Raw genomic sequence first — 26,217 nt, 5'->3', positions numbered from 1 at the left:
TGGCAGTTTAGTACCGGCTGGTGGCTCCAGCCGGTACTAATTGGAGCCGAGAAGGATTAGTACCGGGTGAAGGCTGCACCCGATACTAAATGCCTTGCCGATGGTTCTTGGCCTTATCCTTTTTCTCTCCCCCGGCCATTCATTCCATCCAGCATTCATCCTCATCTTCTCTGAGTCTCACCTCTCTCCATCTCTATCTTCTCCAGGTCAGGGGCGGCGGGAGGAGGAGCCACGGGAGGGCGGCCAGCCTGGCTTGATGCGCGACGAGCGCAGCGGTCCCGGCCTGAGGAGCGGCGGGTGCGCCGGCCCCGGCCAAGAGGTGGGCCAGGCGTGCGTGGCCCCAGCCTGGAGGCGCGGCGCGGCCTCAGCCGAGAGGCCTGGAGGCACGGCGCAGCGCGGCCTCGGCCGGGAGGCCTGGAGGCGCAGCGTGGCAGCCCCAGCCAGGAGGCGCTCGCGGCCCCAGCATTCGTGATGTGCTTGGCTTGCACGTGGAGCCTGCCTGCCTCTTCCGCCGTGCGCCTTGCTCTGCTTCCCCTGCCTCATCCTTTCTACTGACTGATGAGTGATGACTGATTGCAGGGCTGCGACGCGTTCGTTCTGCTGGACTCGACGCCGGGCAACACGGCGGAGAAGGACGCGCCCCCGAACACGCGCCTCCGCGGCTTCGAGGTCATCGACAGCGGCCCTGGCCTGGAGGCCTGGAGGTGCGGCACTACCTCGGCCGGGAGGCCTGGAGGCATGGCGTGACGCGGCAGCCCCGGCGAGGAGGTGCGGTTGGCCTCCGTCCCTTGTACGACAAGATTGTGAGGAATTTTGTTTGAAGATTTTTTGATTGTCAGGAGGTGTTTTTTGGTGTGATTGTGATATTTTCTTGTGATTGTAAGACCACAAGATTCTGCGATTGAGATGTATTCATATGATTTTTTTTTGTGATTGTGATTATGGGATGTATTCATATGAGATGTTCTTGTCAGATGCATTGTTCTTGTGAGATGCATGTGGTGCTGTTTGATTGAGAAAATGAGACCGGCTGGGGAGTACCAGCGCAGCGTGGGCAGCAATTTAGTACCGGCTGGAGGTACCAGCCGGTACTAACTGCGTCATTTAGTACCGGGCGCAACGTCCGGTACTAAATTACTGGCAGGTTAGTACCGCCTTGGTTCTACCGGGCGGGAAACCGGTACTAACTGGGGTTCCCGCACGGTACTAATGCGAGAATTTCTAGCAGTGGTACGTACACCATCGTCAGGTCCAATACCGAGCACTACTGCCGCCGCAGAATCGTGCTCCGCCCCATCCGTCCTGCTCTACCTCACGCCGCCAGCCGCCCCACTATTTCCCGCCATGGTTTAATTTCGTGCGGGCTTCCTTCCTTCTTCCTTCATTCCTTCCCCCAGCCCGGCCCGGCCGGGGAGATCGATCGATGGAGCAGACGTGTACACTTCCCCCCGTCCCTCCCTCCGGTCCAAAAGGCCTCCTCGCTCCCGGCCGGCGGGCCCGCCGCTCCACTCCGCCGCCCGCCGCGCCCGCCACGTGCCCCCCGCCGTGACGTGGACCTCACCTCCCGCCCTCCTTATATACCCCGCCCCGCCCTCGCCGTCCCCCATTCCTCCTCACCCAGCCCCGCCGCCTCGCGAACCAGCACCGCGCATGCCAGCGCCGCCGATCAGCAGGCGCCACCACCCCCTCCACCTCCGGCGCCGGATCAGTAGTACTAGTACCTTCTCTGAGCTCTTCTTGCTCCTGCGGTGACTCGAGGAGGGAGGGAACCTTGCTTGTGGACGGCTAGCTTGAGGAGGGTTCGTCGGAGACGGGAAGGAAAGGCGAGCAGCGGCTAATAATGCCTCCCAACGCCCACGACGCGCACGGAAGCGCCGGCGGCCTCCCCGTGACAGCGGCGGCGGCGAACAAGATGGACTGCTTCCTGACCACCGCCTGCACGCCGCTCCACCTCCAGGTACGCACCCCTGCTGCTTCCACCGCCGCCGCCTAGGACGTCGGCGGCGGTTGCTCTCTGCTACTAGCTAGCTAGCGGCTTAGTTCGAACCGAGATAGATGTTGACGGTGCCGCCGGTGCAGTTCATCGACGTGTCGTACCGCGTGAAGCAGACGGAGCGGTCGGCGCCGCCGGGCCGGATATCCTCGCACTCCGGCGGGGCGTGCTCCGGCGCCGCAGCGGCGCCGGAGGAGCGGACGATCCTCCGGGGCGTCACGGGCGAGGCGCGGCCGGGGGAGGTGCTCGCGGTGCTGGGCCCGTCGGGGAGCGGCAAGTCGACGCTGCTCTCCATCCTCGGCGGCCGCCTCGCGGGCCGGCACGGCGGGACGGTGCTGGCCGGCGGCCGCCCGCCCAGCTGCCGCGGCGCGGCGCGGCGGCGCACGGGGTTCGTGGCGCAGGACGACGTGCTCCACCCGCACCTCACCGTGCGTGAGACGCTCGTCTTCTGCGCGATGCTGCGGCTGCCCCGAGCGGCGCCGGCGGCGGCCAAGGCGGCCGCCGCCGAGGCCGTGATCGCCGAGCTCGGGCTCGCCGCCTGCGCCGACACCGCCGTGGGCAACGCGTTCGTGCGCGGCGTGTCGGGGGGCGAGCGGAAGCGCGTCAGCATCGGTCACGAGATGCTGGTGAACCCGAGCCTGCTCATCCTCGACGAGCCCACGTCGGGGCTCGACTCCACCGCCGCCGCGCGACTCCTCGCCACGCTGTCGGCGCTGGCGAGGAAGGGCCGCACCGTCGTCATGTCCGTGCACCAGCCGTCGTCCAGGGTGTACCGCATGTTCGACTCCGTCCTGCTGCTCGCCGAGGGCAGCTGCCTCTACTTCGGCGCCGGCCGCGACGCCATGGACTACTTCGCCTCCGTCGGCTTCGCGCCGGGCTTCCACGTCAACCCGGCCGACTTCATGCTCGACCTTGCCAATGGTGAGTAGCTACTGTCCTTGATTATTCTTACGCCTCAACTACTGTTTATTTCTTCATCAGTTCTTATATATCATTCCCAAAAAAGGACAATACAACTGGGCACACGTAGTACATACTACAGTATTTCTGTTCTTAACTAATCAAAGAAATTAAAACACTTTTAGGAACAAAAAGAACTTACTACTACTTATTATATATATATGTATAATTAATATACATAGTAGTAGTATTGCCTAATAACATGGGAGAGGATTAATTACTAGATTGACCATACCACTAGATCAACAGGCAAAGTTTGCCATGCAACTGCTGACACTAATGGAATGGGATAGGCATCACTAGGGGTGTGGTGTGGAGTTGAAGTCAGAAGTACTACCAGAGTATAGTATGTATGTGTGTTTGTGTGTGTTCTTGCATGCTCCCCTTTTGCAATAGTGAGGATTGGGCTCATCATTAGACTTTGGACAGGCAAAAACACCTGGTGAGTGAGTGTGGAGGGCACCCAACTCTCCAACAGAGAGGAGAGAGAGAGAGAGAGGGGGGGGGGGCATGAGAAATAGAAAAAAGATTGGAGAGGGTGAGTGCCTGCTGCCGTCCCTAGTGTCCTCCCTTTTTTTGTGCAAAGCGCTTTATGGTTGAAAGATCACAAGCCCAAGGGACACCTGTCACAGGAGTGGGAATTAGGGCACTTCCACTGGGGCTGGGCATCATCACACTCCCACAGAAAGCTACATCCCCAATAAGGTAATCCACAGCTGATGAACACACACACACACACACACCCACCTCACAGCCTGAACTGAGCCTGAACACAGACTGGTTTAGCTAGGACGACACCACAGGATCTCCGACACCTGTGGCAGCTTTTAGTTGGATCTGGTTCCTTTGCCTCTTTTTCACAAGCTAGGTGGATGCAGCACCATGCTCATGCATGATCTAGGGGATGATTTGCTTGTACTGCTAGTACTCCAAGATGATGAGGGTGATGTGTGGGTAAGCTAGCAGCTGATGCGGGTGTGGTTCCAAGAGCCTGTCTCACTAGACTTGGAAACATCTGCCCCCCCTGCTCATGCCCGGCTTTAGACAGGAGGAATCCTTTTCTTGGTGCGGAATTGCCCTCTTTGGAGGGGGGCCACTTTCTTTCTCCCTTTTGGCTGCTCGGCACCTCCTTTTAGTTTTGCTGCCTCAGTGCACCAGCACATCAGACCAAAGCAGCTTGTGCACCACCATCCATCTATCCAGAGGCCTTTCATGGCACCACAGCTAGCACGATAGCAAATCTGCCTTTGGATCCGCCGCGTCACTCCCTTGATCGATGCTAGTTAATTAGTGGACCCGATAGCGTCCCCCGCGGCTCCTGACCCGTCCGATTCCGATCGAGAATCGGACGGTCAGCAATAATATACTTGCGCGAGTGGTTGTTTTTTTTTGAAAAAAAAACAGCTTGTGGATTTTGTTTCACATTTGGTTCAGTTTCGTGGAGCTATGAAAATGGATAGATACCCGCTTTTCTTTTTAATTGGACGGTAGAGAACACGCTACGCGTAGAATTATTGGGTATCAGAGAAATGGATGGAAAAGGGGACGTGTAACATCATCGCATTATCTCAGTATTCAAAGAAAAACTATCACACTATCTCTTCAATCTTAAAAAAAAACCTATTATGCCGACCTTTCCCCTCTTTTTTTGCTGCATATCAGTATTATTTTTCTCTCCAGATTAGTACTATTTTCTAAAAAAGAAATACTATGATCTTTGTTATCTAATAACTCTGATACTTGCAGGTTTTGCTCAAGCAGATTACAATTTCACCGCAGAAGGCGGCAACGTGAAGCAGTCGCTGATCTCGTCCTACAACAAGGTGCTCGCCCCAAGGGTGAAGGCGTCCATCAATGCCGCCGCAGCGGAGCACGCCCTTGAGCCGCAGCCGCAGCCGCAGCCACCGCTGGCGGAGAGCTGCAGCGGGTGCACGAGCTGGGCGAACCAGTTCATGATCCTGCTCCGGCGCAGCCTCAAGGAGCGGCGGCACGAGGCGTTCACGTCGCTGCGCGTCTTCCAGATCCTCGCGCCGGCGCTGGTCGCCGGCGCCATGTGGTGGCGGTCGTCGCCGGCGGCGGTGCAGGACCGGCTGGGCCTGCTCTTCTTCGTCTCCATCTTCTGGGGCGTCTTCGCCTCCTTCAACGCCGTCTTCGCCATCCCGCAGGAGCGGCCGGTGCTCGCCCGGGAGCGCGCCTCCGGCATGTACGCGCTCTCCTCCTACTTCATGGCCCGGATGGCCGGCGACCTGCCCATGGAGCTCGCGCTGCCGGCGGCGTTCACGGTGGTCGTCTACCTGATGGCCGGGCTCAACCCGGCGCCCGCCGCGTTCGCGCTCACCCTAGCCGTGATCCTCTCGTACGTGCTCGTCGCGGGGGGGCTCGGGCTCGCCGTCGGCGCCGCCATGATGGACGCCAAGCGCGCGTCGACGCTGGTGACGGTGGTCATGCTCGCCTTCCTCCTCACCGGCGGCTTCTACGTGCACAACGTGCCGGGCTTCATGGCGTGGGCCAAGTACACCTCCTTCACCTACTACTGCTACCGCCTGCTCATCGCCGTGCAGTACGGCGGACACCTGCGCCGCCTGCTCCCGCCGGAGGCCGTCGACGGCGAGGCCGGCCCGGGAGCCTGCGTCGCCGCGCTCGCCGCCATGCTCTTCGGGTACCGGCTGCTGGCCTACCTCGCCCTGCGCCGCGTCAGGAAGTGACCTACTGGCCGCCGGCGCCGCCGGCGATGTAGCTAGCTAGGTGCGTGTCCATTGACGATTCCGGCCGGCCGGCGGGCCAGGCACGATGACCAAAGGCTCCGGCCGGCCGGCGGGCCCGGCACGATGACCAAAGGCTCCGGCCGGCCGGCCGGCGCGCGCGGCGAACCGAGATCAGCGGCGGCGGCGGGCGTCGGGGGAGATGAATCGACCAGATGACGCGGTTGTTGTTGGCGTCGCCGGCGACCGACGAGGTCGTCGTCTTCCTCTTGGGATTTCTTGCTTTTTTTCCCCTCTTACTACCTAAAATTTGGCCATCGGTCGATCGAGATGCCTTCTTGAAAGCAAGTGGACTATATATTGATCAATCAGTGGGTGTAAGTTGTGAGAGCTGAATTGGCTCCTTGGTGGTCTGATGAAGATGAATTGGCCGTGATGGGTTTGATTAAAAATTTTCAAAATTCAAGTGAATAATGACATGACGATTACAAATTTACAAGATCGACGGCGTGAAACCAAGTCAGCTGAATCCCTCGTCAATCAAGATTCAAGAAACTCATGTTCAGCATCCGTGGCGCGAGAGCTGAAAGCCATTGTTCTTGGCTTCTAGCATGTTCCAATTAAGCTTCTGACGCCGCAAACTTTTTTCTCAATGCCTGGATTCATCGAACCAAATCGAGTTCTTGACACGCCATATTTCGGATAGATTCTTGCAAGGTACTTGGACAGAGGGATTGAATAGAACTAGGTGCTCAAACTACTTGGGGATTTTCCACGGAAAAGCTATGTATCGCTCGCGCTACATATTGCTATTCCATCGCCTAAAGGATTCGTTAGCAGATCTGAAAGGCAAATAGGCCCAAATAAATATTGTACCGGCCCATTAGTATTTCTAGATTCTTCTGACAAGAGTAGACCCGTGGTGCCGTATTGCTCAGGCATGCATGCATGTGCAAGCTTCTAACCCATTCTTACGTGCGCCAGTGTTGCTCCGCATGCAGCACACATATATCTAAGGCTATGTCCAACGGTGCCCTGTAAGGCTCCCTCCCCCGCACGTACGGGGAGCTTTGGGGGGGAGGAAGCCCTCCAACGGCTCCCCCCATGGCTCCCTTGTATATTGGGGGGAGTTGAAACTCCCCCATGTATGGGTGGAGTTGAAACTCCCCCTATATCTCTAATCACACCGTTTCTTTACGATATTAATCCCGTTTGAGCCCCGTAACACGATAATAATGTGTATTATGACAGTATAAATACTGTATGTTTTTTTTAAATTCAAAAACGTTAAATAAATAGTTAGTTAATGAGTGATAGTATATAGGGGGAATAGATATGAGGGGAATGGTTGGAGAGAAGGAGTTATAGGGGGAGGAATCTTTTGGAGGGAGATAGTAAAATATAGTAAATAGTACGTTTGGGGGGAGTTGGATGGGGGGAATGGTTGGAGAAAGCCTAAGCTAGCACAAGCATATAATGATTTGACACATAGTGTTGTAACCTAGCAAAAGCACCTCAACACATGCACGAATGTATTATTCTTTTTCTTTGTTTCTTTCCTCTTATGTGTTTGTTTCCTTTTTATTTATGTCGCATCCTATCACTATTTTTTGTGTTATTTATATCTTTTCCTCTTATTTATGTTTCCTTCGTATTTATTTTTATCTTTTATCTTTCACTTTTTTCTTTTAACAATCTTAGATTTTTCTCATTTTATAATACTCCTATCATTTATTTGATTTACCTGATGGATTATTCGTCTTTGCTTGTAATGAGAAAAATAGAAGCAATTAAATTTGCATGTGCATGTATGCATGCATACAGCCTGATCACGGGAGTAGGTTTTGTTCTCTTTTATTTTCTTATTTTTTTATCTCTTTCAATTTTTTCATCTTCTTGGTCTATTTTTTATTCTAAACCTGCATATACAAAATAATTTTCCATTGTCCTTTCATTTATACTTATTTTCCTTTTGTATTCGTATCTTGATTTTTTTCTTTATATTTTTCAAACTGATTTCTACTATTTTTTTATTGTTTGTATTATTTTTATTTGGTTTACGATTGTATGTTATTAATTATATAATTGATTGGATTATCTTCTATACAAACTGTATATTCGGATTGAAGAATTATAGTTTAAAAACTTTTATTCACATTATTTAAGACTGAGTCATACTATACTAACTTATTTCTATTTTAAATTCATAAATTGGTGTGAAAATATTTATTTTCTTTATAACTTTTTTATCACATGTTTATATGGTTATAAATATAAATTTTATGATGTAGATGCATTTGCCTTTATGTAAAATTATTTATCCGCGTATAACTAATTTGTTCGCAGCACCAAATTATTTGTTCTCTTTGTAGACTAAATTGTTCTATAATGTTGACTCATTTGTTCGCGATATTCAATTTTATTATTTAGCATATACAATCAAATATTCGCGATGTGTAATATTTTGTTCGTTGTGTATTATTATTTGTTCATTATGTTTAACTTTTTGTTCGTATAAAATAATCATTTGTTCGTGTTGTTAAAATATTTGTTTCCAGCAGTCGAAAATTATTTTTGAGTACTAAAAATTATTTATTTTAAAATATTATGCAAACATAGGCAAGTGTGGTCGTGTTTTGAAGATCTTGTCATAAAAAAGATAATAGTGCAATCCAATTTTAATTTAGATGCTCAATTTAATATATGTAGCTTTTTTTAATTTCACATATGCATGCATGTGGATGGTGTCATCATCTCTATCCTCTTTTGCATGTAAAGAATTTTTTTCCTCTTTTGCATGTAAAGAATTTTTTTCTTTAAATAGAAGCGACATGGTGTTATCGCCATAAATTAACAGATTAATTTATGGGCCGAAAGCAAGATGGGCTTAAAGCAGAAGATCAAGAAGACTTGTAAATCGGCTCCTGCGTGAGTATCTGGGCCACATGGGCCGTGTATCCTTAGATTAAGATTAGAGATAGAGTCCAATCGGGACAAGATTAGTTTAGATTGTTTCCCAAGTCTCCGGACTATAAATATGTACCCTTTGTTATTCGTAAAGGGAGAGCGTCATCACGTCTCGCAAACAACAACTCTCGGCGCATCGCCACCCCTAATCCTAGGGTTTCATCCAAGTAAGCGTCATGCTGCCCTGATCGCTCCTTGCGATCAGGGCAGTATTGTTCTTGCTTTTACCTTGGTATTACTCGTACTGAAGTGTTTTTTATGGCGAGTAATGCTAGTTATCCTGATGTTCGTAGCATGGCTTTTAGTAGATCTATCGTGCTTTATCACTTATTATCTACGAATATCATGTTGTCTCTGTGCAGTAATGTTTCAATCTTATGCTAGTTCTTGTCGTATAGAATCAGTCGCACAGAGGCAACACCCTGCTTCTTTTATGTTTAGTAGATCTGATCTGTTATGGTTTGCTCTTTTCTTAAGAGTTTGCGTAATATCTTCTAGGTTAGGCCTTGCAAATGGATTGGATGATCCGGTGGCGTAGTAGATGCTTTATCTTAGCCTTGATAGGGATTGTTCCGGGAATCGGCTCTTGCTAGTTCTTAGGCCTCTGTTTTGGGTTACGGTTCAGTTGTCTGTTATATTCATTAGGCCTAGTCACGTGTAGGATATTCCGATCTAGCGGTGAAGCTTTTACCATCGTGGATTAGATTAATTAGATTTAATTGAAGCAGTTTCTGTAGTTATTTGCTTTGTCTATCACATCTGGATGCAAACAGATCCCATCTGACACCGGGACTCGGTCGGCTCTTTAAAGCCGATGCAAGAGTCGTCCCGGGGAGCCGACCATGGCTCGGACTTACGTTTACATGTGTCTTTGTACGCAGGAAACTGTTTGAAGCACGTCTGCACCCTCCTGATCGGGTATAGGTCAGGTGGCACGCCCGGCTTTCCACACATTCTCCGGGCGCGTGACGGAATTGCGGGCCGTCGACGAGGGAGCAGTGTCTGCCAGCGCCCCAGCAACCTCCCGGCTCTTCGTGTTGCCCGTCGCTGCTCGCCGGTGGGTTTCAACTGACAACACATTCTGGCACACCCGGTGGGACCCTTCTCGGCAACAACGTCCACTGCAACGATGACTGGAGCTCAAGATCAAGAACCCGCTCCCAAGCCCGTCACGTATGAAGAGCTCTCTCCTGAACATAAGAAGAAGTATGATGAGATCAAAGCTCTGCTGGAAGCCGATCTCATCGGCTCTTTTGAGAGGACCCGCAACCATGGCATCAGGTGGAAGGGGTTCTTGCCAGAAGGTGCGCTCGACAGCGTGGATTTGTCTGTACCATCAGAGGAGCGCACCAGAGCCCTACGTCAGGAGATGAACTACATGGTGGCCCATTCGCTTCATCGGCACTCTCAGAGCCTGATGAACGAACTTGAGCGCATGGCGCACCGCGTCATCCAGGAAATAATCAAGAACCAGTACTCTCCATCGGGGCCAACCCTGGGAGTCACTCAGAAGAAGTTGCACTGCATTCTAGGCCGCAATTGCCGTTCTCATTTGCGGCCTCAAGACCACAAAATTCGCCGATCTACGTCGTCTACAAGATCGGCGGTGATCCTGGAGAAGGCCAATTCCTCACTGAGCCACCCAAGGAGATCCCGCACGGCTACACGTGCGTCTACATCCCTGACAGCGTCAATCCAACACGCTCGGTGCAGATGGTAAACCCAGGAGCTTCTGGAGTAGACGCGGAGAAACAAGCGTGGCTGGCAAAGTATGCTACTGGGCCGAGTGCTGAGCCATCGGCCCCAGGAGTTCATAGTGAGGAGCAGGTCAGTGCAATACTGAGAGACCAGTTTGGTATCCTGCCCAAGAGGAAAGCGATCGGCTATTCCAAGCCGTATCCAAATGACTATGACTTGATCCCACTGCCACCCAAGTATCGGTTTCCCGAGTTCACCAAGTTCAACGGGTCAGAAGGAGCCAGTTCCATCGAGCATGTGAGCCGATACTTAACGCAGCTTGGGATGATTTCAGTATCGGATCCTCTGAGGGTCCGGTTCTTCGGCCAGTCCCTTACAGGCCCAGCTTTTGGATGGTATGCATCACTGGCTCCGGATTCGATCCGAACTTGGAGGCAGCTCGAAGATCAATTCCATACCCAGTACCACTCGGAGGCTGCGGAAGCTGGAATTGCCGACCTCGCCCAAGTCAGGCAGAAGCGAGGAGAGACTATGTCGGAGTACATACAGCGCTTCAGGGAAGTCAAGAACCGATGCTACTCGTCGCGCATCACAGAGAAGGAGGCAGTCGATTTGGCTGTCATGGGACTCGCTAAGCCGATCAAGGATCTGGCTTTTCAATTGGAGTTCACGTCTCTGGCGCACCTGGTGCAGAAGCTCACAGCATACGAACATTACCATCCTGATCTGTACCAGGACAAGTTCAAGCGCCATGTAAACATGGCCCAGGCGGATGAATCTGACGACTCTGGTGAGGAGCAAGAAGTGGCCGTAGCAGAGTGGACTCGGGGGGCAAACCCTGTCCCGTGCAAGTGGATCAAACAGCAGGGGCTTGTGAAGGGCTTCGACTTTGATGTGACGAAAGCAGAGCAGATATTTGATCTGCTCCTCAAGGAAAAACAGCTGAAGCTCCCAGAGAATCACAAGTTATCGACGGCACAAGAGCTGCAGGGAAGATTGTATTGCAAATGGCACCACTCGTTCACTCATGCCACGGGTGAATGCAAGGAGCTACGTCGTCAGACACAATCGGCTATCGAGCAAGGCCGATTAATCCTGGCTCAACACACAATGAAGGTTGACACGAAGCCCTTCCCGCAAGCTAATGTCGTGGAGCTGTCGAACTTCAGATCCGAGGGCCAGGATCTAGCATTCCAGATCAACATGGTGGGACCTATGCGCCGCCATGACAAGCAGAGAAGAGAGGCCGCTTCTGGCAAACGGCCGCAGGGTGGACACGAACTGGAACAACGACATGTGACTGAAGAGCAGGTGCATCACATCCGCAATCAGCTTCCAGCTTCTAATCGGCTTCTAGAAAAGTACCAGTACCAGTACAAGCTGCGCCGCCGGTACGAATCGGAAGAGGATGAGTATGAGCACCGCACAGGGAGGACACTGGGGAGACGCCAGGCTATATGCGACCACTGGCACTGCCCGTTCTTCAGGTATTGCTGGAATTCCGGCATGAGCCGATTGCCTACTATAGATGATTGCTTGGAGTGCAGGCCTCGAGGACACCAGCAGGACCAGACATCGGTGTTCCGGCGCTTAGGGCCCAGAACACATCAAGATAACCATGTGAGGCGCCCATCCAGGGGTGATTCCGAGCCAGAAGAAGAAGACAGGTACCATCGCCCACGATGGTGTCCTGACGGGCTTAATCGCTCGCAGAAGCGCAAAGTGCAGCGTTTGCGCAACCTGGAAGAGGTAGAAGCAAAGTACCTCAACTTGCTGAGGAAGGCGCGTCCGGATCTCGCGGAGCAGGTCAGGCGACCGCGAAGATAGGAGAGGCGCCCTCCAAGGAAGGAGTGGTGCCCCAAGCAGACAAAAGCCGATGAGAAGCCATCGGCTGATGTGAATATGGTGTTCGTGCTCCCATCGGAGTTTCGGGCACCCCAATCGGAAGAGTTGGCCATTGCGCAGCTGGATCTCGGCCCGCGGCCAATCATCTTCGAGAAGCCCAAGGAGAAAAGCTACAATGACTTGAAGGGATTGTATCTCAAGGGCTTCATCAACGGCAAGCCTGTGAATAGGATGTTGGTCGACACTGGCGCCGCGGTCAACTTGATGCCATACTCTGTGCTGCGCCGATTGGGTCATTCTTCTGCAGATCTGATCAAGACCAATGTGATGCTTAATGACTTCAATGGACAGCCATCAGAGGTGATGGGGGTTCTTAATGTGGAGCTGACAGTAGGCTGTAAGACTGTACCAACATCGTTCTTCATCGTTAACAGCAAGAGTACATACACAGTGCTACTTGGGAGGGACTGGATTCATGCCAACTGTTGTATCCCTTCCACAATGCATCAGTACCTCGTCCAATGGGACGACGATGAAGTAGAAGTGGTCCCTGCAGACGATTCTAGCGAAGTCTCGCTTGCATACATGAATGCCTGGGACGCGGAAGGACAAGAGCCGATCTCAGGGATCGCCCTGGAAGACTGTGATCGGATCGAGGCGACAAAAAACGGACTGAGGCTGGTCTTATCCACTGGCCTCACATAGTAGACGCATCCTGGCATGCCACGGGATGTAATAGAGATAGAGAGGCCGGTCCCGGCGACCGGCCCCAAAAAATGGAAAAAATCCTGTTTGGGTTCGGAATTGTTACATCATGTACACACGATGGCCTGCTCTGGTAGTTGTCCACTCATCGACTATTTGATTTCGAATGATAATGGAATTATGGAGGTGGCCAGCCCGTGCGGTTGGCCAAATAATTTTTCTTGTCATCTCCCTGTGTTTGCCGCTGATCTTCTGGATAACGAAGATTCGCCTGCGTTCGCTGCTAGTTTTTCAGACGACGGCAAACTAGGATACGGGTTCACGTCAGCTGACGATTTGGAAGAGGTTGACATCGGTCCTGGGGATAAGCCACGACCGACATTTATCACCAAGAAGTTGGATCCGGTCTTGCGTGAGGAGATGATTGCATTACTGAAAGAGTACCGGGACTGTTTTGCATAGGACTACACTGAAAGGCCCGGTCTGGATAGAAGCATTATCGAGCATCGGCTCCCGCTCAGGAAGGGGTTTCGGCCATTTCAGCAACGAGCACGTCAGATGAAGGCCGAAGTCCTAGATGAAGTCAAGAAAGAGGTGGAGAAGATGCTGGATGCTGGGTTCATCAGGCCTTGCCGTTATGTAGAATGGATTTCCAGTGTGGTACCGGTGCAAAAGAAGGACGGCCGATGGCGTGTCTGCGTTGATTTTAGAGATCTCAACAGAGCGACCCCAAAGGACGAGTACCCGATGCCTGTTGCTGAGACATTGATCAACGCAGCTGCCGGCCACAAGATGATGAGTTTTATGGACGGTAATGCCGGCTACAACCAGATCTTCATGGCCCCAGAAGACGTGAACAAGATCGCGTTCAGAGTGCCAGGCGCAGTCGGCTTATTGGAGTACTTGGTTATGACCTTTGGACTTAAAAATGCCGGTGCGACGTACCAACATGTCATGAATTACATTTTTCATGATCTCATCGGCAAGTTGGTAGAAATCTACATTGATGATGTTGTGGTCAAGTCCAAATCAGCTGGGGGACATTTAGAAGATCTGCGCCAAGTTCTGGAACGAACTCGAAGGTTTGGGCTCAAAATGAACCCAAAGAAGTGCGCTTTCGGTGTGTCGGCCGGTCAATTTCTGGGATTCCTAGTCCATGAACGGGGAATCGAGATCGTCCTAAAGAGTCAAGAAGCCGTGAAGACGATGAAGCCACCTACTACAAAGAAAGAATTGCAGAAGCTCATCGGTAAAATTAACTTCGTCAGACGATTTATCTCTAATCTGTCTGGGCGCGTTGAGCCGTTCATGGGTTTGGTGAAGATCAAATCCGATGATGAGTTTCGCTGGGGGGCAGAATAGCAGCAAGCTTTCGATGAAATCAAAGAATATTTGTCAAAGCCTCCAGTGTTGGTTCCTCCTCAGCATGATAGGCCGTTTTACGTGTACCTCTCCGTGGGTGACACTTCCATTGCTTCAGTGTTGGTCCAGAAGCATGACGGCCTGGAGAGGGTGGTTTTTTACCTCAGCAGACATATGTTAGACGCCGAGACCAGGTACCCTGAAATCGAGAAGCTTTGCCTTTGCTTATACTTTACATGTACGAAGCTTCGTCATATTTTTCTCTCGGCGGAAACAATTATCATATGCAAATCGGATGTCATAAAGCACATGCTGTCGGCTCCTGTCCTGAAAGGTCGACTTGGAAAATGGATGTTTGCGTTGTCAGAGTTCAATATCCGGTACCAGCCTACAAAAGCAGTCAAAGGACAAGCACTGGCGGATCTTGTTGCAGACAGGATCAGCACTGATATTGCTGCGGTATTTATTCGTGCTTGGGCTATGTTCTTTGACGGATCGGCTTGTGATGATGGGTGCGGTGTGGGAATTCTATTGGTGTCGCCTCGTGGGGCGACTTACTCCTTTTCTATCAGAATGACTGCCCCATGCACCAATAATCTGGTGGAATATGAAGCCGTTCACAGAGGGATGGAACTACTCCTCGAAGCTGGAGCAAAAGTGTTGGAAATTTTTGGAGATTCAAAGTTGGTGATTTCTCAGCTCACGGAGGAATATAGATGTGAGAGCGAGGCTCTTTTCCCGATATGGATGCAGTGCCGTGAGTTGATGTCACGATTCATGTACATCAATTTCCACTGGATACGCAGGACTCTGAACAATGAAGCCAATGATTTGGCACAGATGGCTTCTGGCTACAAGGAGACAGCCGATGGAGTCGATGTGGAGGTTCAGTTTCTAGAACCAAGAGATTGGAGAGCCGATATCTTCAATTACTTGAAGGATTCGGCTCGGGGGGCACCCAGAAGGATAAGACTCAAGGCCATGAAGTATGTTCTGATAGGGGATGACATGTTCTACAGGACCTTGGAAGGCCACTATGCTTGAAGATTGTTTCAAATATTATAAAGGATGTCAGGCATGTCAGAGGTTTGGCAAAATTCAGATAGTGCTGGCATCAGTAATGAATCCTATCATCAAATCGTGGCCATTCAGAGGTTAGGCTATGGATATGATTGGTCAGATCAACCCGTCATCTAGTAAAGGTCACCAATGGGTTTTAGCTGCCACAGGTTATTTTACAAAGTGGGTAGAGGCGGTGCCCATGAGGTCAGTAGCATCGAGAGATGTGATCAGCTTTGTCAAAGAGCACATCATTCACAGATTTGGGATCCCTCAGACCATTACGACCGATGGAGGATCGATCTTTATATCGGAGGAGTTCAGAAAGTTTGCCGATGACATGGGGATTAAGCTGATCAGATCATCTCCGTATTATGCCCAAGCTAATGGACAGGCTGAAGCATCCAACCAGAGCCTTATCAAGCTCATAAAGAGAAAGATCGATGAATATCCTAGGCGCTGGCATGAGGTGTTATCAGAAGCTCTATGGGCATATCGTATTTCGTGTCATGGGTCCACCAAGATGTCGCCGTACCATCTAGTCTACGGCCAGGATGCTGTGCTACCATGGGAAATCACGACTGGATCAAGGCGTGTTGAATTTCAGAATGATTTATCTGCTGAACAATATGCAGCCTTGATGAATGACAATGTGGAGGACCTGACAGAGCTAAGACTTTGGTCGTTGGAAAAGATTAAGGAAAATAAGGCTAAAGTTGCTCGTGCATACAACAAGAAGGTCAAGCCTAAGGATTTCCAAGTCGGAGATTTGGTCTGGGAGGCAGTATTGCCATTGGGAACTAAAGATAAAAGGTTTGGTAAATGGTCTCCAACTTGGCATGGGCCGTACAAGATTGATCAGGTCTTGCCTGGGAATGCATACATGCTCGAGGAATTGGACGGCGTCAAGTTTCCTGTTGCTGTCAATGGCCAACATCTCAAGAAGTATTTCCCGAGCATGTGGGAAGGCGAGTAACGAAAAGCCGATGAGATCCATCTAGCTGTAATCATGACAGGCCAACACGTTGAGTTGGCCAGTAAAAAAAATGATGATGACAGGCCAGCACGTTGAGTTGGCCAGTAAAAAAAAGAAAAAAATGATGATGATAGGCCAACATGTTGAGTTGGCCAGTAAAAAAAATGCATATGAGAAGTAAGATAGCCGATGTGTAACCATCGACTTAAGATGTTTTTAAACAAGTACAAGTTTCAGGTTAACAGGCAGTACTAATTGTCTCTTGAGCCTATCTACTGGTTCAGGAATTCTTCTATGGCGTGGATGGCTTCTGTGCGGACGGTGTCTGCTCGTGCTATGATTGCTTCGTCATCCTTGTCATTGCCTGTAACTATCTGCCGACTCAAGGTGCTGATCTCTGCAAACTCTGCTTGTATCTGCTCGGCTATTTTCTGGGTTTCTTGTTTGGAGTTTGCAATGGAAGTTTCCTCGGCCTGGATGAGTTCCTTGGTGGTGCGGACCTTTTCTTCGAGCTCCGCCAGTTCTTTCTTCAGGAAGTCGAGTCGATTCATGTTGGCAGACACGTCAGCTTTGATATCTAGAGTTGCCTTCTTCTGGTTGAGGGCCTTGCACTTTTGAGTAATGTTAGCTTTCAGAGAAGCTTGAGAGCGACGTGCTTCCATCCTTTGTTGTGCTTTACTGACTTCTATCCGAAAGAATGGGAGGTTGCTGGCTGACCAGAGCTTGATTTGCAATGGCTCCGGGAGTTGGGATTATATTTGCTCGAAGATGTTTTTTATCTTGCTGGAATCATCAACTAGAGCGGTAATTGGAGCAGATAAAAGATCCTTGATGAGTTGAAGCTGATGTGCCAAGTTAGCCGATTTCTGCAGAGATGATGTTTCTACTCCAGGGACAGTCAGACCCATTGATGCCGGGTCGAAGGAAAGCAAACCTGAAATATCAAAGCCCTATGGGCATATCTGGAGTTAGAACAAGATGCATTTATGGGGTTATCGGCTGGTTCAGAATTTGTTTTGTAATGTTACCTGTTCTGAAGAAGAAGTGTTGGGCGGTTCAGAAGCAATCGTCCTATCAGAGCTGGTGTTGACGTCAAGAACATCGACTGTATCAGCTTGTTCCTCGTTTGCATCCATTAGTGCAACAGGAGTTGCAGCTGTCTCATGTTGTTCCAGGCTTTCTACACTGGGGCTTTCTTCAGCTGCATCCTGGAAATAGAATTACAGTCAACCAGAGTACATATGTATGAAATAAAGAGAAGTTCTTGAATGATGAGTTACCTGGTTGATGTTGGACTCTGATGGACTCGGAGAAGATGGTACTGGTTTCTTGATGACACGCCTTGTGATCATCTTCCTTTACTTGGTCAAAACTCAGGGGGCAACGCTTGCAGGAGTTTGTCTTCGCTTGGAAGCCGACTGAAGTAAGTCTGGCTGAACAGTTATTATCACTTTCTTCATTGGTGGTGATCCTTTGCAGAAGAGTACATCAGGAGCAGTTGGAAGAAAGTGGAATGGCTCCCCAGTGCTGGTCGTAGGTTCTGGACCATCTTGTTGCTGCTAACAGAATAAGCAAGATTAGTCATGCAAAGGATGGTGGACTTAGAAGGATGAATGCATAAATTCAGTACCTCTTCCTCAGGGATTACATATTCAAGATCGATTTGCTGCAGTCGAGGACCTAAAGCTTTTCTGAAGACATGAGTTTTCCACATGTTCCACCAAGTATCAAAGCCGATTGATGAAGAGGTGAAGGACAGATCGGCTGGTATTGGAATGTGGAGATTATCAAACATGCTGTAGCATCTCGAGCTGGTGAGACCATCAGGCAGATCGGCTCTACTCTCCACCAAGTGGTAAATATGGAAGTGGGGAGGAACCTGTCCTAGGCCAAATTGCCGAGCTGTTATGACTGGTTGGTAAGATTCATAACCTGGCTTGATAATTCTATTAGAGGTGCTGATGCCAACGGGAAGGAAGCCAGGTCGAATCATCAAAGAATACAGATGCCGAGTGCTGTCGTCATCGGCAAAGTTATCTAATCTGAAGGCAGTTGGGTTTTCAAATGATTCAGATTCAGTAAATGGGAAATAAAGGGGATTATCTAGTCCTTTGTAGAAGACTTTGAACCAGTTTGCTGCATCTGCTGAATTCAGTTTACTGTAAGGGAGACTGAATAAAGCTTGGCCATAACTAGTACATCTAATGGGTTTGCCATTCTCATCAGGAAAGGAGTTCTTGGTCAGGCCTTGGAAGTTGGGAATATGGTGCTGAAAGTACAGTTGTGCCCACAACTGAATAAACCACCAAGGGCCTCCAGTTCTCAGTTTCTTTTTGTTAAGCAAGTTAGATGTCATCAGATGGAGATATCTGTATGTTTCTCCAAGGAAGAGTTTTCCTAGGCCGGTGTGATTACCATGGACCAGGTGATAGGCCAAGGGGAGATAGTTCTTAGTTGGAGCTAAAGAAGGGCCACAGAAGATGAAGTGCTCTAGCCAAAGATTTAAGAAGGTTGTTTGTTCCTTCTCAGTCATTGGACCTTTTGTTTTCATGTGCTGACTCATGTAAGTACCCCAGTTTGTGTAGTTAACCTTGGAAGAAAGTTTGAAGGGGACTTCTGCCATTTTGTGAGCAGCAGGATTAGGAGAGCTAATGTCTAGTCCAGTGATCATGGTGACATCCAGTAGGGTAGGGGTCATGGGTCCATGACCAAAGAAGAAACAATTCAGAGCATCAGACCAGAAATAGCCGATGGTTTTCAGAAGGTTTTCATCTTTGTCAAGGGGTGACAGTGATAAGCTAAGTGTATCTGCTATGTTCAAATCTTGCCATAAGGGCATGTGAGCTTTTGCTACTCTGTTGTACCATGTAATCCAACTCTCAGGGGGATTAGGCCAGGCTCTTAAGCAGTCGGCCCAGAGGTTAAGATCGATGTTTTGACTCACAAGAGGAATCCTATTTGCTTCACAAGAGATCAAATCTATGGGATTTTCATGGGTTCGTGGGCCAAGACAGAAGGATTTTGGATTGGAGGGATACGGCAGAAGGATGTCTGACACCTGAAGTTCAGAAATTCAGAAGTATACGTATGGTGTCATGTTTCAGAGTTTTAGTTTCAGAAGCTTGATAAGCTGAAGAAAACTAAAGGATTAGGCCGAATATTACCTTCAGGTCGCAGATTGCCGTATTATCGATTGCAGAGCTTGTCGTCTGAGCTGCAGAATCTGCCATGATTCAGATCTATTGATTTAGGATTTGATTGCTGTAGGCTCTGATTCGAATTCTGGTTGCTTGGAGAGTTCTTGCTCGAATTTGTATAGCTTGGTTTTCGAATTATGCTCGGATTCAAGAGTTCGGTTCAAGGTGGAAGCGATATTCTACTCTTGTGCGGGTTGCTTCTAGTTTGAATTTCGTCGGCTCTTGGATATTTATAGAAGCCTGATGCGTTGCCATCGGTTTTTTGGAAAGTAAATGAAGACACACGGAATTGAAGAAACTCGATTTCATTAATGAAAAGAGGAGTTCATTACAAGGAAAGCCGATTTTACAAAGAAAATAATCCTTCGGCTTTGAGATTCTACCCTTATGATACTACCTACATCTACCAGTTGTAGGTGTTTGAATGCCTACGGCACTTCGGGCTTCGCGACGGTGCGACTCCGCCGTCGTCGTCGTCATCATCGCCGTCGTCGCTGCTGCTACCGCTGTCCTCGGTGCCGCTGCTGCTTCGCTCGCCGCCGCTGCTGCTGCTTTCTTCTTTGCTTCCCTCCGTGGGCGCTTGGAGGAATTGGTGGGGATTCCCTCCTGCCGCCGTGTCGTCGCTGGAAGGGGAGCCGATCTCTTCGGAGGAGTCGGCTCCTTCCCAGGAGAAGGCGTCGTCTTCTCTACTCTCCAGTTCCTCTTGGAATAGGAACTGGAGGTCTTCTTCTCCTTCAGTCATGGGCTGGTCCTCCTCGGAGGCGACCCCGAAGTCGAACTCCTCTGCATCCCAGTTCAGAGGAGCCAGCGCCTCGTACGCTGCAATCGGATCCCATTCGGGAGTCGGCTCTCGGCTCTCTGGGATAGAGTCGATGGAGGAGGCCGAGAGGGAAGAAGAGAAAGGAGGAGATGAGGAGGAAGAAGAGGAATCTCCAAAAGAGTTGGAGCCGGAGGAAGAAGAGATCGCCATTGGTGCTGGAGGATTGGGGTTTCTGCGCTACTGGCTTTGAGAGGAAGAAGGAGTTTGCTGTGAAGAAGAGCCGATTCGGGGTGAAGTTAAATAGTAAAAGATGGGAGATGGATCTGCAGTTTCACATTCTACGAGGAGCCAGTTGCAGAGACGTTGCGTCTTTCTTGGTGGTTACAGTGTGATTAATGAGCATTAATGGGAAGATGAAGCGACGGATTGGTTTTGAACTATCATTGCCAAAACCAGGGGGGCATGCGTTATCGCCATAAATTAACAGATTAATTTATGGGCCGAAAACAAGATGGGCTTAAAGCAGAAGATCTAGAAGACTTGTAAATCGGCTCCTGCGTGAGCATCTGGGCCACATGGGCCGTGTATCCTTAGATTAAGATTAGAGATAGAGTCCAATCGGGACAAGATTAGTTTAGATTGTTTCCCAAGTCTCCGGACTATAAATATGTACCCTTTGTTATTCGTAAAGGGAGAGCGTCATCACGTCTCGCAAACAACAACTCTCGGCGCATCGCCACCCCTAATCCTAGGGTTTCATCCAAGTAAGCGCCATGCTGCCCTGATCGCTCCTTGCGATCAGGGCAGTATTGTTCTTGCTTTTACCTTGGTATTACTCGTACTGAAGTGTTTTTTATGGCGAGTAATGCTAGTTATCCTGATGTTCTTAGCATGGTTTTTAGTAGATCTATCGTGCTTTATCGCTTATCATCTACGAGTATCATGTTGTCTCTGTGCAGTAACGTTTCAATCTTATGCTAGTTCTTATCGTATAAAATCAGTCGCACAGAGGCAAACCCTGTTTCTTTTATGTTTAGTAGATTTGATCTGTTATGGTTTGCTCTTTTCTTAAGAGTTTGTGTAATATCTGCTAGGTTAGGCCTTGCAAACGGATTGGATGATCCGGTGGCGTAGTAGATGCTTTATCTTAGCCTTGATAGGGATTGTTCCGGGAATCGGCTCTTGCTAGTTCTTAGGCCTCTGTTTTGGGTTACGGTTCAGTTGTCTGTTATATTCATTAGGCCTAGTCACGTGTAGGATGTTCCGATCTAGCGGTGAAGCTTTTACCATCGTGGATTAGATTAATTAGATTTAATTGAAGCAGTTTCTGTAGTTATTTGCTTTGTCTATCACATCTGGATGCAAACAGATCCCATCTGACACCGGGACTCGATCGGCTCTTTAAAGCCGATGCAAGAGTCGTCCCGGGAAGCCGACCACGGCTCGGATTTACGTTTACACATGTCTTTGTACGCAGGAAACTGTTTGAAGCACGTCTGCACCCTCGTGATCGGGTATAGGTCAGGTGGCACGCCCGGCTTTCCACACATTCTCCGGGCGCGTGATGGAATTGCGGGCCGTCGACGAGGGAGCAGTGCCTGCCAGCGCCCCAGCAACCTCCCGGCTCTTCGTGTTGCCCGTCGCTGCTCGACGGTGGGTTTCGACCGATAACACATGGTCAATCATAAATGGGCTTAATTGCAACTTAGAATACCGACCACTGGTTCAGGTGATGTTTTGTGAAAGTATCGCCTCAAGCGATATATAATCGCACCCGATTTTCCTCAAGAACCTCGTGAAGTTTGATTGGTCCTCGCCTTGAGTTAGTAGATAGAATCCTGAAATTGAGCTTGCGACTTGGCGGCGACCCTGTTCTGTTCTTGAGCTCTTGGTGCCAGCTGTGACTGGGCTACATGGGTTCTCCTGGGCTTGGATCCGTCCATCAGGCCTTGGATGGTAATATAGACCGGCCCATCACTGACCCACAAAGGAATTCCGCGTCCATTTCCAAGCAGGCCCACAAAGAAATTCACGAGCACCGTGGCGATTTCTGGGCCACCCAAACCCAGTAGAGTGTTTTCGATTGTTTTCGATGTTTGCTTTCGGCTTATTTCGATTTATTCTGTTCATTCTCTCTCAAAATACTATTGAACTAGGAAGGCCACTCGTGTATTTGCACGGCTAGATGTTATCATCTTTAATATTATATTTTAAATTATTTAATTATTTATATTTATTATTTGTGCGGCTAGGTGTAAATATATTTAAGGTTACACTTTTTAATCGTCTTTCATAAAACAATTTTTTTCTCACAAAAATCAATATCTATTAAAGCTATTTTGATGATCAATAATTTGATTTTATTTTCATACTCCTTCTAGGTTTGAATTGGATACCATTTTGAGATAGTTCTAAGTTTGTTGTTGTATACATTGATTAAAAACTATTTAGTTTCACTAAAGTGTAAATTTTTTAATAGCACTCAAAGTTGTGTTTTGAGGATCGTGTCAAAGTTACAGTTAATGATGTAGTGTAATATTTTTATTTATTTAATTTGGATTCTAAGTCAATTATTTGTGGCAGCTTCTTGGCGTCTTCCTGGTACTCACCTGCTGGTGCTTCTACTTCTTGTTTGCTGTTATCTTGATTGCTCAAGGGGAGAGACAATAAAGAGAGGTTTACTCTCTCATTCCCACATTAATTCATAGAATCGATATAGCATGTGTATCCTATTCACCCCAACTATTCATTTCTTTGTTGTTGCCCCTAATCCAATAATAGTTCCTCCACACTCTACACTCCACTCCTCCACGTCGTCCACTCCGTATCCGCGCTGGCTTATGGTCTTTTCTTTTTCTCATTTTCCTTTTCTTTTTTTTCATTTTTTCTCATTCTCTTATCGTTTCCAATGGAATACGAATTTAGTGCACCTATTTTGTTCCTCTCTTAGCCTTAGATACTCATTTAATCAATTCAAATATGCTGCAACTGATTTGACTAAGACAGTGAGATAAACAATGGTTGACATAAGGTTGTTTCTGGTTTTTTTAGCATCATTTATTAGTTTCAACATGACTTTTGACTGAAATATTAGTAAATAGAACACATATTAACTTTGTATATACATATTTCGATTGTATGCTAAAAATAATATTACAATTATTCAACTAAAATGATAGTATTTCTCAGTAAACTGTGAGGCTACAACTTTTCTACTTTTTTCAGCGTGGTGCTGTGGTGTGCAAATATTTTTCTGAAGCTTGTCCGAAATTTTTTTTATCAATGTTTACGCCGGTAGACAAAATGAATTAAAAATTATGATAGTTATTTTTAAGAATCTCCTAGCTTACCCAACGGTAGTTGTTTGGAGTCTCATTGCTATGTTACATATTGGATTAGTTTTTTTATAATGACATGGTGAGCTATATTTAGTCAAACACAGTGGTATTTTGGGCCGATTTTTATTATAATGGCAGTGGTGAGTAATTCAATTTATCTTATTTTCTTCTATTAATGTGAGAATTTTTAGGCCTTGAGATCGAATGTGAATGCTCCGTTTGTTGGCCAAATAATAAGATATCTCAGTACACTGTGAGGCTACAACTTTTCTACTTTTTCGAGCGTGGTGCTATTGTGTGTAAATATTTTTCTGAAGCTTGTCCGGAATTTTTTTTATCAATGTTTATGCTCGTAGAAAAAATAAATTAAAAATTATGATAGTAATTTTTAAGAATCTCCTAGTTTACCCAACGCTAGTTGTTTGGAGTCTTATTACTATCTTAAATATTGGATTAATTTTTTTATAATAGCGTGGTGGGCTATATTTAGTTAGACACATGTGTATTTTGGGTCGATTTTTATCATAATAACAGTGGTTGGATTAATTTCTTTATAATAATGCGGTGGGCTATATTGACACAGGGGTATTCTGGGTCGATTTTTATCATAATGGCAGTGGTGGGTAACTTTAATTTCTCTTGTTTTCTCCGATTAACATGAGAATTTCTATGCCTTGAGAGCGAACGTGGAGGCTCCGTTTATTGGCTAAATAATAAGATTATAAATCAGCCAAAATTAGATTAAATCAGACCATCTGTAACGTGGTGAAGGTGAAGAGTGAAGTAGTTGTTGAAGGTGAAGATTTGTATGCCAGAGAAGGGCCTGCCTGACTATCTAGCCCAAAGTCATGGCCTCATACTAACTAGGCGTATAGCCCGCGCATTTGCGCGGCTAGTATTGAAAATTCAAAAATTGGCATGTCGTTGTATCTTTACTTAAAAGTTATACTATTTTTTTACCATACATCATCCTGTTTATTATCATAAATTATGTTTTATTAATGATTAAAACAATTCAACTACGATCTACCTATAATAACAATTTGATTTGTTGAGCTTTAATAATATTATGCAGATAATTATTCTTATTTTTATTTTATTTTGATTGATTGTTGTTAGCTTTAGTTTTTATTAATAGTATATATTTGTAACTGATACATAGCTAAATGATATTTTATATTTAATTTTTCATAATGGCATTGGTGGGTGATTTTTAATTAGGTACAGGGGTATTTTAGGCTAATTTTTATCATAATGGCTGTGGTGGGTAATTTTTATTTTTCTATTTTTCTCCGATTAACGTGGGAATTTTTAGACCTTGAGAGCGAACGTGGAAACTCTGTTTGTTGGCCAAATATTAAGATAATAGATAACCAGTCATCAGGTTGCCAGTCATAAACTAAGCACTGATTTTAGTATGCTAGCAGGACACACCTACGCTACGCTGGTGATGCATCTACTTGAGGGCGTCCGGTGACATTGCATTACAGAAGCTGACTACACGTGGGCCGTGGCAAAGCTCAAGAAAAAGAAATCAAACAGAAACAGTAGTTTGGTGTGTGTGCACACTGCACAGGGAGTTAAGAGTGGAGTGCACTGTATGCAAGCATGGATGCACGCTGTTTCCCTTCTTCCCTTGCTAAATTTGGTAACGCGTCGGCAGGTACTCCTATTATATACTAGCACTAAACAAGAAGCCGGCCTGCACTGGTAATGATGGCAGCCGTCCTTGTATTTGCAGGCGCGCTCACTGAAGATATGCTAGAGAATGGATCTGCTCATCACATCACGAAAAGGAGTAGATGCATGCCTACCGCAAATGGAACTTAATCGTATCATGCTCATGTACAACTCCTTTGATTTCTTACTAAAGACCGCCCCTTCTTTCTGTGTAGCATGATCGCCGTCCTGCTTAACATGTGGTTTCTTTACAGAAAGGTGCTCGAGGATAATCTTACCTGAAACTCTTTGTAATAACTAACTGATTTTACAGTGCTGAAAATTAAAAGAGGGGTACAACGTACTGATGTGCATGGGCAGTCTTTTACCTAGCTAAATTTGTTGCCAACCGATGACAGTGTACTCTGTACTCAAGCTATCGCAACAGGTGATTGCCTGATTGGGCACAGGACATGATTTGCTACCGGCCGGATAGGACTAGCAGTGCCCTGCTTAGGCTAATCAGGTGATCCAGTGGCAGCCAACCATTGTATATATTGTGCCACACTCTCTCCCTGACAGAGCTTCTTCCATTGCTTAACTTTGTAGTGTCATCCAAACTCTCTCCCTGTCCCTGTCAGGGCTAAACACGCTTTTCTATCTGCCTTCACTGGACGTGATGATCGTAAAGCCCGATGAGGTTCAGGATCTGAAGTAGTAGTGGCGGGACCAATGTGCTTCGATTCTGCATTCATGCTAGACAGAACAGCCGCCAGATGTGGCACAATACAAGGACACTGCAGGGGCATTACCTTTGTACTTGTACCTGTACATTTCGGTGAGCAGCAGCTTCGTTCATTCCTCATCTCCCAGCTGAGGGGCCGTTTAGTTCCCAAAAAATTTCACCTCCCCTTTAAACACATGTATGAAACACTAAATGTAATTAAATAACAAAACTAATTACACAGTTTGGATGTACACGACGAGACGAATCTT

General features: G+C 47.8%; 1 protein-coding gene across 2 annotated transcripts; it reads left to right on the top strand.

Moving 5' to 3' along the window:
- The first annotated feature begins 1,597 nt into the window (after positions 1 to 1,597).
- On the top strand, positions 1,598 to 6,154 carry LOC120643814 (ABC transporter G family member 25-like). Of its 2 annotated transcripts, XR_005663185.1 has the most exons (4): positions 1,598 to 1,957; positions 2,080 to 2,914; positions 4,700 to 5,753; positions 5,792 to 6,154. XR_005663185.1 is itself a non-coding variant. In XM_039920287.1 (3 exons), exons 1-3 carry the CDS (start codon positions 1,841 to 1,843, stop codon positions 5,656 to 5,658), a joined length of 1,911 nt encoding a protein of 636 aa, XP_039776221.1. In that variant the 5' UTR covers positions 1,598 to 1,840; the 3' UTR covers positions 5,659 to 6,154. The 2 variants fall into 2 exon arrangements, 1 of the variants encoding a protein (XP_039776221.1); XM_039920287.1 differs by having other exon boundaries at positions 4,700 to 6,154.
- Positions 6,155 to 26,217: the final 20,063 nt, after the last annotated feature.

The sequence above is a fragment of the Panicum virgatum genome, chromosome 8K, assembly GCF_016808335.1.
Source record: "Panicum virgatum strain AP13 chromosome 8K, P.virgatum_v5, whole genome shotgun sequence".
Taxonomy (NCBI): Eukaryota; Viridiplantae; Streptophyta; class Magnoliopsida; order Poales; family Poaceae; genus Panicum; species Panicum virgatum.
The sequence above is the reverse complement of the archived record's forward strand: the minus strand, read 5'-3'. Positions and strand labels throughout refer to the sequence as shown.

Coding starts and splice junctions, on each gene's coding strand:
- LOC120643814 (XM_039920287.1), top strand. CDS start 1,841: ATGCCTCCCAACGCCCACGACGCGCACGGAAGCGCCGGCGGCCTCCCC. Junction 1,958..2,079: donor GCACGCCGCTCCACCTCCAG/GTACGCACCCCT, acceptor CCGCCGGTGCAG/TTCATCGACGTGTCGTACCG. Junction 2,915..4,699: donor CATGCTCGACCTTGCCAATG/GTGAGTAGCTAC, acceptor TGATACTTGCAG/GTTTTGCTCAAGCAGATTAC.